A 21,219-nucleotide genomic window follows, 5' to 3' on the forward strand; every position below is an offset into this window, starting at 1 on the left:
TAAGTATCATAACAACTAACAACAACAAAAATTATATACCAAAAATAGTGATAATAATAATAATATTACATCTATAGATACAGACAAAATATACACCAAGCATAAAATAACACACAATTGGAATCTACCTTAACATGGTAATAGTGATAGAACAAAGGGCAAATATACAGGTGATAACTAAGAGGGCCATACTTGCTTTAACTCAGATAAGAATAAATGTTACAGTACAGTTATACAGTACAGTGCAAGGACAGTACAGTTGAGTACAGTACTGTACAGTACAGTAGAGATGGCCGTTAAAATTTCACTGGATTGACAAAGAATCCAAACCAAGTTTCAAACCCATTAGTGTCTTTCTTAGTGTTCAAAATAATTATATATTTTTCTGTTCTCCTAGCTTTGTGTTCATCTTAATAGCAGTTTATTAAGCTTCCAATATCATTGATTTTGATTGTCATAGATTTTGATTTACTGATTTTTGTATCAAACTAATTAAGTAGTAAAATATCAATAGGATTTTTCATGTAGACAACTAAGTATTATAGGTCTTTTGACCTTCTGACAAAAAGCAATATTTGCCACCAACCTTGTAAAATCCATATATATATGTATATAGTAGGGTGTCATTGCGTTATTTGTTAGTGGACTTTCTCACTGCTCTACTGTACATGCATGTTCTTTTTTCATTCAAAGCACCTCTTTAAAACTTGGGTATACAAATATTCTATGCTATTCCATAACAATAGTTTGAAGCATATCAAAATTTAAGCAACATTCATTCATTTATTCAACAAATAAGCATTAAATAACATTTTGCTGACAAGCAAATACCAAAATATTCAAACATTATCTATTCAGCAAATCAGTTAATAAATAATTTCTACAGTCTTAATACAAATATACCATAAATTAGACATCTGCAACAAGCTTAAAGCCTCCCATTTTTTGATGTCAGTAAAAAAACCACAACAATACAAATCATGCCTGTAATAAGTAATTTATGTCCCCTAATGTCAAGCAGTATTTCTTAAACAAATAGAAAAACATTAGCATATACATAGTCACCAAAGTGCAATAATCGGTAAACTCCTATTGTTTTACAATTGAAGTTACCCTGTTCCTGCACTTAGATGATATATGTTTTTAGTCCTTAATATTCATTTGAAGTTTTAAGTTATGAAAAAAATGTGTCACTTAATATGCCACTGTGTACTCATTTAAACTTTTACTATTTTGTCAATCACTTTCCATGGTAACCACCCATGTTGACATGGCTCACCAATATGCATAATGTCTTAAATAAGCACCTTTTTATATATCTATCTATTTGTAAACAATTCAAATACATGTAGCACTTTTTCTAATAAACTACTGTTGTCATAGCAACCATATTTACTACATGTATGTTCAAGTTCTTTTGAAAAAAAAAGAATAGACATTCAGCTCTTTACAAGTTATCACAGAAACATTACGAGTATTTTCAAACAGCATAAATACCTTTATTCTAAGTTTTGTACCACCTGGGAAGAAAGATGACCTTTTCTGACACTTAATATGGTCACTTTCCAGTTTTGTTGGAAAAAGACGACATTTGACTTCCTGTCCATTCACTGATTTAACACTACTAAAAATAGGCACTAGGATAACCATCTACCTTCAGAGAGTTATCCAGAGATTAAATTCATCATCAAATTGAAGAGTACACTGACCCCTGTTAGTTTTTTTACATATACCCTACAGAAATGATCCACCTCACCAAATTATTCCCCCTTAGTTTGTGACATGTTTTTTTATAATTATGTTGGTATACTTGGCCAGATGATGTCCTCCAAATATACATACATGCATTAAAGGAAATTGTTAGAATTTATCTAGCATTCATTCATTTGAAATGATTTCAAAGCAGTGAGGAAATAAAGCACAACTCAAAGATTTATTTTCAAAAAAAACACAAAAAAACTTGAGAAATACTTGTACACTAATGTGTCCTTGATAAGCTCATTGTGATATTTGTGATTAAAGGAAACTATCCATACAATATTGATTACAATTTTTACAAGATTTTTTTATCTAAATTTTTAATTGCTGATATATTTTAACCCTTTCACTGCCATAGGGACGGATTAAGCCGTCCGTTATTTTCGGCGTATTTGCCATATTGACGGCTTTAGCCGTTTCTATAATAATAATAGTAATAATAATAAATTAATAATAATAATAATAAAAATAATAATAAATATAAAGAAAATTATACCATCGACAATAATTATTATTATACTCACAGATTTGGAAACATATATTATTATAATAAATAATAATAATTATATTAATTAAAAATATAGTAATTTCTCAGAAAACCTTCTGGCAAATAGGTGATCAGTAAAACAATAACTCTCTGGCAGCGAAAGGGTTAAACTGTATAAATATAAAAGGTTGAGAGGAAATATGGAGACAAGTTTGCCCATACCCAAAAACAATACGATTTTCAAATTGGACTTTAAAGCCACACAATATGGCGTGCATTTCCGGCTTTTAACTATGGAACAGACAACCAGGCAAAACTAATAGTCATAAATATATTATTATATATTATACTACATTCATACATAAATATCTGGGTATAATTGGCTCAATTGTTTTCTTAATGGCTAATTCTAATTAACAATTTCTATAACTAAAATCTCTGATTTATTCAAGTAATGCTTCTACAGCAATATGAGGCATTTCAGGAACATGGTGATCCCATTAAATAACATAAATATACAGTAATATATATCTTATCTGTACTGACAGCATCTCTACATAATCTACAGTATTACTATTATACAGTTTAAGCATTCTATATGTCTTCAAACAACCCTGTCTGAAAACACTGCATTCTTTTGTCTGAATTTCTGCAATGCTTTAAACAAATTTGTTTACAATGAAAGTATGCAGACAAAACCTTTTATAAATTTCTGATAATTTTTGTTTATTTTGATTGGGTTTTTAAGTCGCACCAACACAGTGAAGGTCATATGGCAACTTTCCAGCTTTACTAACGGAGGAAGAGCTCATGTGCCCTATCATGCATTATTTCAGGATCTCAGTTGACCTTCCATGCATTATTTCAGGATCTCAGAGTGCATTATTTCAAGACCTCAGGTGACCTTCTGTAACATTATTTCAGGACCTAAGGTGACCTTCTGTACATTATTTGAGGACCTCAGGATACCTTCAGTGTATTATTTCAGGACCTCAGGTTACCTTCAGTGTATTATTTCAGGACCTCAGGTTACCTTCAGTGTATTATTTCAGGACCTTGGGTGACCTTCGGTGCATTATTTCAGAACCTCAGGTTACCTTCAGTGTATTATTTCAGGACCTCAGGTTACCTTCAGTGTATTATTTCAGGACCTCGGGTGACCTTCGGTGCATTATTTCAGGACCTCGGATGACCTTCTGTGCATTGTTTCAGGATCTCAGTTGACCTTCTGTGCATTATTTCAGAACCTCATGGGACCTTCTGTGCATTATTTCAGGACCTCAGATGCCCTTCCGTGCATTATTTCAGAACCTCATGGGACCTTCTGTGCATTATTTCAGGACCTCAGATGCCCTTCCGTGCATTATTTCATGACCTCAGGTGACCTTCTGTGCATTATTTCAGGATCTCAGATGACCTTCCACACATTATTTCAGGCACAAGCTAACTCCCAAGTAGAACCACTGACTTTTGATAAGACATTAAACTTTACTGAATAAATGGTGCATAAGTTAGTAACAATTGACATAACTTAAGCCCCAAGTGACAAAATGTCAAAGCTGAAGCAAATGTAAATGTCAAGAATAAACAAGAGGGCCATGATGGCCCTGAGGTCGCTCACCTGTATATAGCCCCCCGGGCCAATTTTTACCCAAGGGCTTTTATTTGAACAAACTTGGTAGACACCCATAAGAAGATGCTTCATGCTAAACATCTAAGTTCTAGCTCATTGGGTTTTTTAAAAGAAGATTTTTAAGTTTTTACTATACACATATAGTTAAAAACAATGACACCCCTGGGGCAGGGCCAGTTTTGACCCCCGGGCTTTTATTTGAACAAACTTTGTAGATATTTACTTAAAGATGTTTCATGTATAATATCTAAACTCAAGCTATTTGGGTTTTTTCAAAGAAGATTTTTAAGTTTTTGCTATACACATATAAGGAAAATCAATGACCCCCGGGGCAGGGCCAATTTTGACCCCAGGGCTTTTATTTGAACATACTTGGTAGACACTCACTAGAAGATGTTTCATGCTGAATATCTTAGCTCTAGCTCTTTGAGTTCTTTAAAAGAAGATTTTTTAAGTTTTTACTATATGCATATAGGGAAAATCAATGACCCCCTGGGGCGGGGCCAATTTTGACCCCAGGGCTTTTATTTGAACAAACTTGGTAGACACTCATTAGAAGATGTTTCATGCTAAATATCTTAGCTCTAGCTCTTTGGGTTCTTTAAAAGAAGATTTTTTAAGTTTTTACTATATGCATATAGGGAAAATCTATGACCCCCTGGGAAGGGGCCAATTTTGACCCCAGGGCTTTTATTTGAACAAACTTGGTAGACATTCACTAGAAGATGTTTCATGCTAAATATCTAAGCTCTAGCTCTTACGGTTCTTTTAAAGAAGATTTTTTAAGTTTTTACTATATGCATATAGGGAAAATCAATGACCCCCCGGGAAGGGGCCAATTTTGACCCCAGGACTTTTATTTGAACAAACTTGGTAGACACTCACTAGAAGATATTTCATGTCAAATATCTTAGCTCTAGCTCTTTGGGTTCTTTAAAAGAAGATTTTTTAAGTTTTTACTATATGCATATAGGGAAAATCTATGACCCCCTGGGGCAGGGCCAATTTTGACCTCAGGGCTTTTATTTGAAAAAACTTGGTAGACACTCATTAGAAGATGTTTCACGCTAAATATCTTAGCTCTAGCTCTTTGGGTTCTTTAAAAGAAGATTTTTTAAGTTTTTTCTTTCGGTTGCCATGGCAACCAGAGTTCTGCATGAAATGGAATTCTTTGAACAATCTTGATAGAGCTTCATACAAAGAGTATTCCTGCCAAGTTTCATTAACATTGGCCTTGCGGTATCATAGAAGATGTCCTTAGAATATTTAAAATGTGGACGGACGACAGACGACGGACGCCATTTGGTTGGCCATCCTAAAAGCTCACCTGCACTTTGTGCAAGGTGAGCTAAAAAAAACAAATCTACAGACATAAGTAAAGATCACACAGGGACAGTAAATTTATGTGATATAGTAGAAAATGTTTATATATCTTAACACAATAGACAAGATAAAGTGACTTAATCCATACAACACCAATCAAAAAATATTAATATATCATTTAATAAAGACCAGATTGGGTCAATATGACACCAAATACCCTGCTTTGTGATACAATGTGATATCAATGACAGTATTTTTTTCCTGCTGTTTGTCCTTTTGTTCATAATGTTTATAAAACAATGCTTCAACTATTTCTATCCCTCTGTTTTACACAGTTATTTTTAATCATTGATGGCTTTGTAATACACTTGTAAAAGAACTGGCGGAAAAAATTTAACCTACGGTAAGTAATATGCCTATTATGCAAATTTACGAGGATCAAATTGTATCAATACAGCCTCCGAAAAAAGTTTTCTCATCAATTCCATTATTAACCCAATGTAAGGAAATCTTAGAAAATATTTTACTGCAAATTAGTTATGTCGAAAGAAAAATCTTAAATTTTTTTCTTAATTCTTATCACATTTCAAAAGTTTTTTTTTTGCGATTCTAACATAGATCAAATGTCACAAAATTAAACATTTTCATAATTTCGTACAATTCTACAACAATAAATAACATTTTTAAAATAATGCTTGACTATGTTGAAAAATACAACACTTGCATACTGACAGAATTTAATTCAAAAATTGGACAAAAGCAATAAGTTTTTGGGCTCTTTTTTGCCTAATGGTCAACATCTGCAAGTAAATAGGAAAAAAAATATTTTGACAAGTTATAATACGCTTAGTTACTAATGTAACATGTTTTGTAAAACTTCACTAAAAGTAATCTAGCATGATTTATATAAATAAATTAACACTATAATAAAATGTTCATAATTATAAATATTCAATATCTGTTCAGTTATATTATGTCCCAGATTTTACCAAATTCCATGTGATATTTTATAACGCTGATGACAACTCTGAGAGTGAAAACGTTGGTTATCATCATTAGATAAAACCTTAAAACTTATCCTGTGTTGATTGTTTGTTCCACTTTTATAAATGTTCTTAGTGAATTCCAGACAAGTCAATTACTCAAACTTAGAACATTAAGGGTTAACTTTGGGAGTATCACTATGGCAACAAATGTAATAATCTAAATATAACTTCGGAACTAAGTGCCCTCCGTCCTCACTATCCACTCAAAGGATCTTCTCGGCAATGTATGGCATACATAAGTCTCTGCGTCATAATCTCTTCACTTGAATACTGTGGCAGTTTAATCATAAACATGCACGTCTCTACTCGGATATATCTTTGATCTGGTGTGCCTGTACAAAAAACAACAACAAAAAACAATAAAATACAAGTCCTGGTAAACAAGAATTATCTTTACAAGTATAAGAAATAAACAAGGTAGCTCATTTATGACCTTTGACATTACTGTCTGTTTTGAATGATAACCAACTTCACAATTGTAACAATATCGTAATGAAAGAAACAAAATTGTTAAAACTAAAGTAGAGCCATTAAACAAAACTAATTTTAGGCTATGTGCATAATCTGATCTCATACATAACTTGATATTAACTTCTTGAAAATGACAAATCTTCTATTTTTCAAGAAGTTGTACTAAAATGTGCTGGTTATTTCTTGTAAAAGAAAAAAAATATGTTTCAACTGGGAAAATCATTACTGATTTGAAAGGAAAAAACAAAACTACATTGATTTGCATGGAATCTTACCTTGACCATCTGGGGGTGCTATTTTCATCGGATATGGTGGTACATGGGCAGTGTCTGCCCCTCCATCTTTACAAGGGCAGGTTTGTGGAATTCTTTCCTGATTACATGCAAATTTGATGAAACAAGACAGATCTTCTTGGCTCAAGTTCTCCAGGGTGTTCCAGAAATACTGTATGTGTCTGTCTGTCTCCATTAGTCCAACTTGGTACATTGTATGGGCCTGAAAAATCACAAATTACTTATTTAAAAAAAAAAATCCTGATGAAGGTGTTGTTCACCGAAACACGTTGATAACAAAATAATAATATTTTGAAAAACTATGTGTTGTTGTTGTTTAAATTTCTTTTTATTTCTTATTACAAATTATCAGTTTGCACTTTATGATCAATATGGGAGACTTTAGGCGTTTTTAGCTTTTAAACTGAATCTATTAAATTCAATGACTTTATATCTAATATAGTTTTTAAATTCAACTTGATATACTGTACATAAACATTTAAATATGATGTATATATCATTTTGTGCTGTTCATTATCAATATGTTACAACTAAAAATCAGTAACAGGGTAATGTTTAAAAGCTAGAGGCTTACTTTCAAGTTAATTTTGACTGTAAGAAAATGGTGGTTTATTATCGAGATTCGCTGATTATAGGAGGTGGTCTTATTATCAACTTCTGTTTATTATCGATTTTCAGAGTATAAGCCTTTTTCTTTAACTAAAATGGGGAGCAATTTTTGCAATAGGGACATTTAATATGACAAACATAGTTACCTTCAAAAATTCAATGTTTACATATGGAAGTCCACATGTCCTCATTTCCATATCTAAAGGTGAGCATTATCAGGAGTAGCTGCAGTGGTATAATTGTTGCCAGTCCTGACCTTAATGCTTGTATCCTCTGTCTGTTCAACAGTTCTCGTTTCCGTAGTTCTCGTATGGCATTGATATACTGTTGTCTATTCTCCCAGCTATAATGCACAAATGATATGATAGTACATGGTACCAGAAAATTACAATTCTGAGGAAAGTGTTATATGACTAATAAGAAAATCTGATTGTGCTGCTATTTTGGGTGGTTTTTTTTGCCAATTGTAAACATTTTTTTTTTTAGGTCAAATCCTGGAAGACAGTCCATCTAACAAGCTTTAGTCTCTTAAAGATTAACAAGTCAATTTTTATTTCTTATCAAGTGACAGGCTACTTATCCCATTGTTTACTGAACCTATGAGAGATAAATGACCAAAATGTCAAATAAATTGTCAAAGAAAAATTTACCCGCCACTAAGGATTGAACCTGCAACCGATTGAATACTAATCCAATGCTCTCCCTATTGAGTGGGCGGACACCTTATAGCAATTTAGTCCAAAGAATAAGCTATATGCAATCATATATACACATCATAATTGTCTTCCCTTAAGTTCAATTTTTTTTCCCCATCCAAACACTAGAAGCTAAATATTATTTTTCTAAGCTATAAAACACAAGTTAATTTTGTTTACTATGTCTGTCAAATACTGCATGTCAATCTTAACCTAGAATACAATACAAACAACTTAAGAATGACTAATCACCTCACTACAATGTGTCTTCCATGTGGAACAAGCTCAACTTCTTCTCCTGACAAACTAGGGTAGACAAATCTTGGGTAAACATCTGCACAAAGGGCAAGCAACTCCCCTTCGCTCTCAACCTGAAGAACAGTACCAAAAAGGTTTGAAATTTCTTTACTATCAAATGGATAAAATTATTTAATCCTAACCATACTATCTATTTTATATTGACTTGTCCATATTTCAATCTGGACAAAACCATTCATCACTTTTAGGGATTTTTTAAAAAAACTTATTTCTGAATGAAAAGCCAACAGTGCAGGTCATGATTTTGGTTTGCAATGGCTGCATGGGCAGATTATATTGTCACTAACAACATTTAGAGTCATGTACTTACTTGTTTAATTATCTATTTTCATAAAATGTTAATAGAGTAAAGTAAAAGGCAATAAATACAAATTTCTCTATGAAAAGATCTTTTATTACACATTTCGTTACCTTTTTATTTTTTAGGCTTGTTATTTTTGCAGCTTCTGATTGTTTGAAATTGATTCAATTTTAATGACCTCAATCCCTCTGTCATAAAATGCATTAAGTATTCCGCATTATTCTCTCCAAACAAATCTACTTCTATCATGAATGTTACATCTATTATATTAATACATTTATGACATATACCACTCAAGTGCTGTAATGGGTTAACTCCTCTTAAATTTAATAGGAGTTAACCCATTTTAGCACTGAAGTGATAATCTTCACTTCTGAATTGCCTATAATTTTGAATACAAATATCGCATTCTTGAAAATCAAACATCTCTCCCTATAAACATTCCTCATTATAATGGTACTTACCATTTCAATTTTCTTCAAGTAGCTATAGGTTATTTGATCTGCATCTTTTAAATCCACGACAGTATCTAAAGGTACACCAACCAGAGATTTCCAAAACGAGGACATCAAGTCTAATCCTATAGGAATATCTGCCCGAATAGTGATTCCAAGTAACTAAAAATAAACAAAATAATTACCAATCAACAAGAGGTCTTAAATAGAGGCAACATGGCCAAGCGATGAACATATTGGACTTGTAATCTAAAGATTTCTAGATGTATGGGTAAAAAACCTGTAAATGGCAATCAATCCCTTGTTTCCTTGAGCAAGAAACTTTAAGCACATTGCTCAGTACTGGATAGTTTCAGGAAAGGTTCTGAGAGTGTGTCTATAAGCTTATACCAGCTTCCTTCACAGTACAACAGAAATAAATTTTGTATAAACTTAAGAGGTCAAATGGAATGTTTTACTGCTTTTGAAGTTGTACAAAACTATAAACAAAACTCAAAATAATAATAAAATATGAAGTATTCATAGCCATATTATAAGATTGTCATTTTGATTTTCATGTATAGTTTATGATGAATTATATTCAAATAAATTGTCAAACAAGTAGTAAATTCATTTAAAGCAGGTGTCTCCAATAAAACTGTCATTATATACATGCAGTGTCAGACAAAACTATGAACCAAAATTAATGATCTAGGATTAAAAGATAAACTTATTTAAAAAGAGACAGAATAGAAAATAAATATGAGCCTTGCATTACAAGATTACAATTTTACTTATTGAAAGTGACTTCCCCTAAGATGTTGCTATTCCACATGCAATACTAACAAGAGCTGTTGGTAGGACAGCATGCTAGACTATTCTCAGTGCTTGATAATAAAACAAGAGCCTTAATAATGTACATGTAGACTACATTTTTAAGGCTCTTGTTTTATTATCAAGCACTGAGAAAACAGTAGAATTTTCTTAGATGAAAAAGGGCCTTAACTCTGTCAAAATCTATGTTCAAGTCACGGGCCTTGGATAGGGACCACCTATTATGCTCTCAAATATGTGTTTGCAGTTTCAACCCATTCCTTTTAGTACTTTTGGAGATACCAACTTGCACGCAAAAACTTCACCAAAGTGTGACGCTGACACCTGGGTGACTACAATAACTCTCCCTATTCTTCAAAAAGTCAAGCTAAAAAGGTGTACAATTAAATTCAGGACTGGTTCCTCTTAATGAGTTAATACTTATACAGGTCTGTGCAATTCTGTAAGAATTCATAAGTCCCTGTTCAAAATACTTTCATACAAATCACTTCTGTTAATTTAATGTTTATTACAGATGCTATTTATCAAGAAAATAAACCAATCACAAAAATCCTATGAATATTTTTATAAAAATACCTGTCCAAGAAATATAATTAGTTTCTCCTCTGATATTGTCATTGAACCAGGCTTCATTAAACATCTTCCTCTATAGTTAGCACCAGTGCATGGAACCAGTATGTTCAAAATTGGGTCTTGAATCTCCCGTGCAATTTTCCACAAAAAATGCCTGAAGGATCCACCTGCAAAAAATTATGTTTGTGTCAGACTAGACCCCTTCAGCTAAATTTTAATGTATATAATAAATATATAATATGTAAGAAGAAAAATCAAACACAGATTCTTGACACAGATGGGAATAATACTGCTCTAAGGTAATAATTTAGCAGAATCTGTGCAGATCCTAATACCAAGCCAAATATTAACGTCTGTATGACAGCTGCTTCTAATATGAGATTCTATAATTTGCTCCAAAAGCTATTCATCAATACATTAACACAGCAAACAGATCTTTACATATATTCAAAACAGCCCTTTACAATACATTTCATATTCAGCATTACTAAATACATTTTTTAACATACCTGCGTTACTTTTGAGACTATGTAAAAATCATATTGCATGACAATGCATAATATATTTTGATGTGAGGTCATATGCATTGCACAAAGATAACCTGTGTTAAACTATGAGCTTGTCAATGAAAACAAATTACTTTTTTAAATATAAAAATTTGATATACACTGTACAATATACAATTGAACTTGTTAAATAAATTAACATGCTCGAGAGAGGCTTGAATAATATAAAATTATTCAACTTGCTCAATTAATTCAGTATTAATTCTACACTTATTCAATGTCCTCTATTTCTTATAAAATATCCAATTGTAATGACAATAGATCAATTAAATAACTTACTAGTTCCATGCACTTCCTCACCACTAAACTTAACGTTGAAGGAGTACGTAGGATCACCGCCACAGGCAAGACGAACACATAACTGACTAGATGGAATCTGAGACAACTGCCTATACGCTTGACAATATGTTGTGTTTATAGAACTCTCCTGTTCCTCTGAAAAGATAAAGAAATAGTAAAGGAGAGGTGTCAAGTGAATTCAATTCAATGAAAAGTTTTACATAATTATCTTAATACTCAGGCTTTTTCTTTTCATCCTTTCCATATTACCTTACCTCTAGTAAAATAATTTAGTCATAACTTTCTCTTTTACCAATAATTCTTTCATTTTTTTTAATCAGTAACAATTTGCACACTGAAAACAAATATCAAGTTACCAACTTGATAAACATAAACAAGTCAATGGTGACTGCCTTTTGAAATCCTGTCTTTATTTTTTTTCCTTCTATTTTTAGCTTTTGTGGCAATTACGAAAGATTTAAGTTAAGGAACATATGTATTTGTATTTGAAATTATGTCTTTCATTGTAGTTCGTTTTTCTTTTTTTTTGCTCCACATCTATTAAATGAGGCTAGGTATATAAACAAAATATTGAGGAAAGCCTGAATGCTTAAAATCAGTCAATATGAATTATAGAAAATTTGAAGTAAATCTGTCCAGCACAGTTGAAAAAATTATTATATCCAGGACAACAAATTATCCATCCTAAACTAACAGCTCACTCTTAACATTCAGCAAAAACAATCAACAAAAAAAAATTATCTTCACCTCCAATATCTTCAAGTGGATCAAGAGTAATTTCCGGCGCAGCCTGGTCCGGTTTTCTCTTCGCTGTTGCATTCAAGATTCTATTCATCAAAGCGCACTTAGTGTCATAGAAAAGTAGTCCTCTTATTCTAGATAGCAGTGCTGATGTACTCCTGTTGTAAGTCTGCCAAGGTCGCAGGTCAATCAATGGCAGGAAAAATGTTTCTAGGGTGTTGTTCAGAGATTGCAGGAAAGCAAATCTCAGCCTTAAACTCTCAACAGGAACTCCTGAAACAGGAACCAGTTATTAAGTATTATGTGTAGAACTGAAAAGGTTACTTTTTACTAACTAATCATCAATGTACTGGTAATTTTCTGTAAATGAAGTATTTTAAATTTATACAAAAAGATCATAAATATATCAATTTGCAGTAAGTGGTTTCCTATAATATATCATATATAAAACAATTTGGTTTTGGAGATACATTTTACTATATGTAACAGTATGGTGCTCCTTTTTTTCTTAAAATAAACACATTCCGGTATCTTAATGGAATTGGGAAATGAATTTGTATTAGATAGAAGTAACAAACCATAGTTATGTGCAAAACATTACAACTTCCATAACAAGCAAAGATTTAAGGGTAAAGAGATAAATTATCTTTATTTCATTCTTAATAAAGTGTCAGAGTCAGAGATTACTTATAAACTGGAAAATCCTTTAAAATTGTGCTTGAGAATTTTTGTGTTTTTTTTAGATTCTTTTAAGTTTTCAATAAACTTTGATAAAATCAATATTCTATTCATATCTTTAGGACTTTATAAAGAAACTTTCTGACATTATTAGAAGCACCAGTTGATTGTAAACAAAGCCAGCCCATCAACAGCAGAGGGCGTGGGAGAGGAGGGGAATTGTGCCAAGTTTTGACTTTTTTAAGACTGTCCCTGCACTACCTAGTCAATGCAGTAGCAGGGTATGTGTGTCAGCCAACTTTGAAGAGCAGGTGCATTTACCAGCTGCAAGGCCCTGTAGAAAAGGGACTTTTACCGGGATGTGGAAAATAAAGGTCATAGTTTCCCTTCTTTTCAAACTAGGTGAAGGAGAAGGCCATTAATAGGAGTTTGAAAATCAAAATCATAGTTTCTGTGCTATTCCACAAAGGTGAAGGTCCTGTAGTTTAACAATTGACTGGTACATTATATAGCTATTTTTATAAATAAACAAAAAAGTATTAAGGGTTAGCTTATTAACACTATACCTTGCAGACAAGAATATTTTTCACTTGAAAGTTCTACCGCAGAAATTCTAATCTCATGAGGATGTATCCTGGCTGGTGTGACTGCTAACTTACGACAGAATGAGTTTACAAACTGTGTCAGAGCTGCGTCCATGTCTAACGTCCACTGTCTGGCCATTTGCTGAGCTTGACTGTTGTCAAGACATGCAGATCTAAAATGATTGACATGTGATTTAATTCATTTGTTATGTGATTTAATTCATTTATCAGCCATATCTTTTAAATACAATCATTTAAACCTAAACAAAGTCAACTTCAATTCTTTACTTCACATTTTTTCAAAACACCCAAATTCACAAATGTATGTATCCAACATAATGCTACAAGCAGTCTCTTTAAAGTGTATTGAGCTATATTTATATCTGCCATCTGTAGTACATAAGATTACTGTTTGTATTTTGAAAAAAAAATCCAAAATACCTAAATGAAAAATATATCTTTGTATTTTTCCTCGAAACATTCACAAAATCATTGCTAAACCATTAAAACAAGCCCTTCTTAAAACAGCATAATAATATTTTGTTCAGACACATTTTATTTGGTTTATATGTACAATATTCATGTGTGTTATGGTAAGTAATAGCTGCAATCTTTGTAAATACTCTTTTTGGACAACATAATTTTATATATTTTATATACTTTGTATAAAAATATTTTATTAGATAGCTTTACACCCATGATGATGGGCCATCACAAGCCAATATTAGAAGAAAACCGTCTAAACTAGTTATTAACTACTTATTTCATTTACCATTGCAGTCATATTTTATAAAATACAAACAACTTCATGAAATCTGGCAACAAATCATTTAACAATTTCAAGATCTTTTATCCCAAAGTTGGGAAAATTGTATCTTTTTTCCTTAAGTTGCATCGAAAACCTTACTTGTCTTTCTTAATTCCCATGTTCCTTAGAACTACTTATCCCTCAAATGCAATTTTTGAGCATGAACAATATGTGTCAGTAACTTTCTAATTACATATTCTAATAATCATATTTTGATACATTCTAATATCAAATCAAGAGAACTTAATATTTGACTCTTGGCATAGCTTGGTAAACAAGAGGGCCATGATGGCCCTGAGGTCGCTCACCTGTATATAGGCCCCCAACCCCACCACCCCCCACCCCCCAACGTTGCAGAGCCAATTTAACCCAAGGGCTTTTATTTGCACAAACTTGGTAGACCACCCATAAGAAGATATTTCATGCTAAACATTTAAGCTCTAGCTCATTGGGCTTTTTAAAAGAAGATTTTTTTAAAGTTTTTAGTATACACATATAGTTAAAAACAATGACACCCCTGGGGCCGGGCCAGTTTTGACCCCAGGGCTTTTATTTGAACAAACTTTGTAGACACTTACTAGAAAATGTTTCATGCTTAATATCTAAACTCTAGCTATTTGGGTTTTTTCAAAGAAGATTTAAAGTTTTTGCTAAACACATATAAAGAAAATCAATGACCCCGGGGCGGGGCCAATTTTGACCCCTGGGCTTGTATTTGAACAAACTTGGTAGACACCTATTAGAACATGTTTCATGCTAAATATCTTAGCCATAGCTCTTTGAGTTCTTTAAAAGAAGATTTTTTAAGTTTTTACTATATGCATATAGGGAAAATCAATGACCCCCCGGGGCGGGGCCAATTTTGACCCCAGGGCTTTTATTTGAACAAACTTGGTAGACACCCATTAGAACATGTTTTCATGCTAAATATCTTAGCTCTAGCTCTTTGGGTTCTTTAAAAGAAGATTTTTTAAGTTTTTACTATATGCATATAGGGAAAATCAATGACCCCCGGGGCGGGGCCAATTTTGACCCAGGGCTTTTATTTGAACAAACTTGGTAGACACACACTAGAAGATGTTTCATGCCAAATATCTAAGCTCTAGCTCTTTGAGTTCTTTAAAAGAAGATTTTTAAGTTTTTACTATATGCATATAGGGAAAATCAATGACCCCCGGGGCGGGGCCAATTTTCACCCTAAGGCTTTTATTTGAACAAACTTGGTAGACACCCATTAGAACATGTTTCATGCTAAATATCTTAGCTCTAGCTCTTTGGGTTCTTTAAAAGAAGATTTTTTAAGTTTTTACTATATGCATATAGGGAAAATCAATGACCCCCCGGGGTGGGGCCAATTTTGACCCAGGGCTTTTATTTGAACAAACTTGGTAGACACTCACTAGAAGATGTTTCATGCCAAATATCTAAGCTCTAGCTCTTTGAGTTCTTTAAAAGAAGATTTTTTTAAGTTTTTTTACTATATGCATATAGGGAAAATCAATGACCCCCGGGGCGGGGCCAATTTTCACCCCAGGGCTTTTATTTGAACAAACTTGGTAGACACCCATTAGAACATGTTTCATGCTAAATATCTTAGCTCTAGCTCTTTGGGTTCTTAAAAAGAAGATTTTTTAAGTTTTTACTATATGCATATAGGGAAAATCAATGCCCCCCCGGGGCGGGGCCAATTTTGACCCCAGGGCTTTTATTTGAACAAACTTGGTAGACACTCACTAGAAGATGTTTCATGCCAAATATCTAAGCTCTAGCTCTTATGGTTTTTTAAAAGAAGATATTTAAAGTTTTTTTTTTCGGTTGCCATGGCAACCAGAGTTTTGCATGGAATTAAATTCTTTGAACAATTTTTAAAGGTGACCACCAAAGGAACATTCCTGTGAAGTTTGGATGAAATTGGCTTAGTGGTTTATGAGGAGATGTCATTTAAAGTAAAAGTTTACGGACGGACGGACGGACGGACGACGGACGGACGACGGACGGACGACGGACGGACGGACGCCGGACGAAAAGCGATCACAAAAGCTCACCCTGTCACTTTGTGACAGGTGAGCTAAAAATTGAACCAATAAACTGCCCTTTACATGATATACACTCTAAAACAAAGCCAGCACCGTGGTGAAAATAAATAGTTTTTTCTAAACGAGTCAAAGTACCTTTCAAAGTGTATATCAAAACCACAGGCAAGTATTGCCCGCCAGACGCCTCTCACATCTTGCATCACCTGGTCGGCTACATACTGTAGGAAACCATCTAACGTCAGACAGTGTCGCTCTTCTTTTTCTACACCAGATGACTGAATAATATAAATATATAAATTCTATGTTAGTTTACATACACACAAGTTTTTTACAGCACCCTCGTAATATTGAGCAGGCAATAAAACTAAATTCAGTGCTGTAATATGATTGACAAACATTAACTTGGAAGGAAAAAATAGCTGTAATGACAAATTCTAAGAGTAGAAATTCACAATAAAGTAAGAAACCAGGTTGATTTTTAATGGAACCCCCCACAACCTCCTCAACTACAAGATTAACAGCTTGCTGAATTTGCTTGATTATGAGTGAAGGAAAATATCTCACAAGAATTGTCAGCCTTGGACAGTCAGCGAAAAATATAACTTGAAAGGCATGTGTTAAGTTTCAAGAATTTACCTTCAATGATTGTGGAAATAGCACTTAGCTAATGTCCATCAAGTAGGTAATGTGAAATCTTTTGAAAATTTGAATTCCATATCTAATACCAAAATGCACTGTAATGGTAATATAGCCGCTTTCAATTTGTACTAATTGAGGAAAATCTCAAGCACCCTTCTGTGAATTTTTCTAAGAGAACGAGGGCACCTTAGTAGAATCATCTATAGCAGATTAGCTTTGTCAAATGAAAGTAATCCAAAGACCCACCCAAAGTGGTGAGGGGCTGGTGCTAAAAAATAATGGCCTTGCCCACTCGACCACTAGCAAGCCAGTATCAAAACTTATTAGGGTAAGATAAAAAACCGTGATTATACATACCTTGACAGGTTTGTCAGGGTCAGGTGTTTCTTCTTTTTCTGATTTCTCACCACCTGCTCTATCCTTTGATCTCTTCTCCTTTACACTTGGCCTACATAAAATTGAAAGTCATTTACTATATGAAGTATATTATATATATTTATATTTAATAAATAATCTGCTGAATCCTCAGCAAAAAGGACAGACTGATACATTTATGAACCTTGTGTCTGCAGGCATAACATATTTTTTACACGAATGACTATTTGATTAACTATCCTAAGCTCTTTGTTAATCAACAATGCTTGAAAGAATTTTGTAAAAATTTCCCCATTTTCTTTGCCAGATAGCAAGTTAATTAGTTCTTTTAATTAACTAATCCAGAAGCACAGTGATGGTAACTATTCCTGTTGATATACAATTGAAAGACTTCATTGGATTATATGTTAACACTGAACATGTTAAGGGCATATGGTGACTTTTTTAGCATTACAGGTGGAAGAAGACCTCATGTCCTCCTTTATGCATTATTTTAGGCACAGGTGGGCACCCATATAAAACCACTTAGCTTCTGTTAGCCAGCTGGATAACTTCCTCACATGAAAATAACTCAAGTCCAAGATGAGATTCAAACCAATATCAGTGAGTGGCATGCGATACAATGTCGCCAACCTTAACCACACAATCATTAAGCTGATAAAAATACCTTTGAATCATTACATACCTTTTAAAAAGCAAAATACAAGTTTGTCTCCAACATTTCAGATATATACTGAAACAAAAAAGAAACTTTCTCCAAGTTTGAATGTAGATATGTTAGTACAGTTTTTCAATCCTTTTGAAACTCGATTTTTACGTTAATATAAACATATCGGGCTTTTATACGGGGATTAGCTGACCGATTTTGCAAACAAAACGAGTTTTACAAGCTACTACATGTATACAAGTGTGTACATCTAAGTGGTACCCTTGAACAACTGGCACATATTTTGCGAAAGTTTCTTTTTTGGTTCAGTATACATATAATAGAAATTTTTTTCTGATGCAAGGATTTGTAACAAGCTCAAAACCTAAACTATGAAATTTAGATGATAACAAGGTATACAAACTTTTCTGTAGTTGCCATCATTTTTTCTTTGGCACTTTTCTGTGGTTTTCTACCTTTACCTCTACCTTGACGCTCAGTTCCTGGAGATCTGAAATATTGAAATTTAAAACCGTTCTTATTCCAATATATGGCTTTCTTGGCATCAGGGACAATAACTTCAATCAAAGTAATATCAACTAAACTTACATAATTATGACAGTCACTAAACATACATAATTATGACAGTCTAAATTTTTTTCATTTAAGTTCAACTATGATTAAAGCTTAAAGATTCTTTGAACCACTCTGGTGTATCTATTACTGGTATCAAATATGGAGTCATGTTTGTGAACCCTTTTTTAGACTCAAAACCTGTATTATCTCCGGGTTCAGCTGCACTATGACAATAGAACCACAGTTTCATTGGAAATGAGGCACAAGAAATGTAGGACTGACAATGCTTTACAATGTCTTTCTTTATGATTGTATAACCATAAAGGGGAAGGGCCCACAATAATGTTGTTAGAACTTTTGGCCCAACCCTTTTGTATGTACACTTGATGATGTTTGTAAAATTGTATATTGTGTGTATATTAATACAATAAAATATTATTAAACTATAAACATAAACATTTACCCTTCTTTGTCTGGTGTGAAGACCATCCCATATCTTCTCAGAACCTGTAACACCTGCTCAGGTAAGGATTTCTTTGGCGGTCTTATGTTACTGAAGAATGCACACAACAAATTCTCTGGTGTGTGTTGTAAGATCTGCTCCTTACTAAGACAGATGTATCCTGATTCCTGTCTGAACTCTGGTGATCCATGCTTTTGTTCAACTATGAAACAACTTGTAAAAATCTCAGTCAAAGCCACAGTAGCATTGTCACAAATCTCTGACTGGTTTTTATCCTGGAAAAATTTAAACTGTAAATATTTTTCCAAAGGTTCATTTGACTGCTCCTCAGCTATCAAGTTTGGTGCCACTGTTGTAATGGTTGGAACTTCAATGGGGTCGTCATGCTCTAGAGATGCCCCTTCGAACAATGCATTACTTTTACTCAGGCTCTTTTTAATATTTTCAACTTTGGTTTTTGACATTACTGATACAACAGCATATCCATTTAATTTCTTTTCTCTTTTGATCTCTTTCTTGAGCTCTGTTTGGTTACTATCTTGCACATCTTCCTTTTTAGCACCATCCTGAACATTTTCAGACTCCTCTCTTTCTTTTGCTACTTCTCCTTCACTTTGTTCACCTGTATCTTTCACTTGTTTAGTTTCAGTCTCACCACTTGCATCATCTTTTACCACAACTTCTTTAACCTGAACCGTTTCTACAGTCTGATATGGTAAAAATATTTCATCTCTATCTACTCCTCCGTGTGATTTAAATATTGATCTTAAAGCATGCTTTACAAAGTCAGGTTCAAGATTCGTTGGAATACCAGTTACTATTACTAATCTCTGGTGTGCTGTTACAGTGTTCAAAACCTGATGTGCATCAGCAATTGCATTTACTAAAGCTATCATACCATTTTTCTCATTAAAAGCTAAGCATCGTAAGATGTGTGATACAATTAAAGCCCTATGCAACCATAACTCGTCTTCTGGTTTGGCTAGTTTAGTAGTTGTCTTCGATTCCTTTACATCTTTCTCCTTCTCTTTACCTTCTTTATCTTGAGTTGCTGCTGATGAACTTGAAGCTCCTGAAGTTGATGCGGCCACACTTGGATCACTTGCTGATGACACTAATGACAGCAAACTAGAAGATGAGGCTGAAGATGGCTGACCTGGTTCCACAGCATCGCTTTCACTTGTTCTACGAGCATCATCTCTCTTCTGTGCACTATCTCTTCTGTCGCGCTTTGTTTTCAGTTTCTTTCTTCTTGAAGTATGTGTTGGACTGGTTGGTGGGCGTGGAACCATCTCTAGGCTCAAACCAATGTCACCACCCTTTGATCTACCAGTGGGTTTGTTTAACTCTGCCACTGCTAGATTTAATTCTAGTAGAGCATGGAGATATGTGGAGAATTTACCCTGGTCTGTTACCCCTATACCAATTCCTGCAAGATTAAAAGTAAGAGTATAAAGAACTTCAATAAAAAAAATACTTGTTCAGAAAAGATGTTTTTAAGCTTGCCAATGGTGACCTTTCTTCAACTTGTTCCAAAAAGCTTTAAATGAAATGTCAATTATAACTCTGACAAAGGAGAGATGGCCTTGTGATTAACTAAGGGATCATAAACTCAAAAATCATGATCAGCAACTATCATGTTTCCTCATAAATTCTTAATATACTTTATAAACAGTGCATACACAAAATAATAAACTACCGTATAAGTGGTTTTTTCTGCGGTGACTTTATATCTGCGTTTTCTGCGGTCAGTTTCATGACCGCAGAAATAACAACCGCAGAATATTTCACTCACCTGCTACGATATGTGTCCTGCATTATGACCTGTTTCGTCTACAGTAATAACGACTAACGTATTATAACGGTAAGGGGGTTTTCAAATTGTATTAAATTGCTGTAGGCTTATTATGTAATCTGTGTTTTTAAAGGACGTACTAATTGTTAATGATGCTAATTTAAGAATTTAGCTATTTCAAACCATTTCAACCCTTATTCTGCTAAATAATCGTCGTCTACTATAATTGTCATCTGA

At 33.4% G+C, this 21,219-nt stretch overlaps 1 protein-coding gene and 1 long non-coding RNA gene across 2 annotated transcripts in view; both read right to left on the minus strand.

The window, feature by feature from the left end:
* Positions 1-1,730: 1,730 nt before the first annotated feature.
* LOC132730919 (uncharacterized) lies at positions 1,731-5,237 on the minus strand. The gene is made up of 2 exons (XR_009625813.1): positions 2,417-5,237; positions 1,731-2,101 (listed from the first exon to the last, which is right to left on the minus strand). It is a non-coding gene; the product is annotated as an uncharacterized LOC132730919 (long non-coding RNA).
* Positions 5,238-6,074: 837 nt separating this feature from the next.
* LOC132730917 (probable E3 ubiquitin-protein ligase HECTD4) overlaps positions 6,075-21,219 on the minus strand; it is a gene marked incomplete at its 5' end in the record, with an annotated part of 44,325 nt that continues 29,180 nt past the window's right edge. The window contains 14 exon segments of the mRNA XM_060716999.1: positions 6,075-6,579; positions 6,994-7,213; positions 7,767-7,829; positions 7,831-7,963; positions 8,568-8,686; positions 9,399-9,551; positions 10,779-10,942; positions 11,621-11,776; positions 12,389-12,655; positions 13,627-13,817; positions 16,624-16,763; positions 17,485-17,575; positions 18,573-18,659; positions 19,188-20,616. Coding sequence (XP_060572982.1) covers positions 6,443-6,579; positions 6,994-7,213; positions 7,767-7,829; positions 7,831-7,963; positions 8,568-8,686; positions 9,399-9,551; positions 10,779-10,942; positions 11,621-11,776; positions 12,389-12,655; positions 13,627-13,817; positions 16,624-16,763; positions 17,485-17,575; positions 18,573-18,659; positions 19,188-20,616 — 3,350 coding nt within the window.

Source organism: Ruditapes philippinarum, unplaced genomic scaffold (assembly GCF_026571515.1).
Source record: "Ruditapes philippinarum isolate M1 unplaced genomic scaffold, ASM2657151v2 ctg6173_1_1_1_1, whole genome shotgun sequence".
Classification (NCBI taxonomy): Eukaryota; Metazoa; Mollusca; class Bivalvia; order Venerida; family Veneridae; genus Ruditapes; species Ruditapes philippinarum.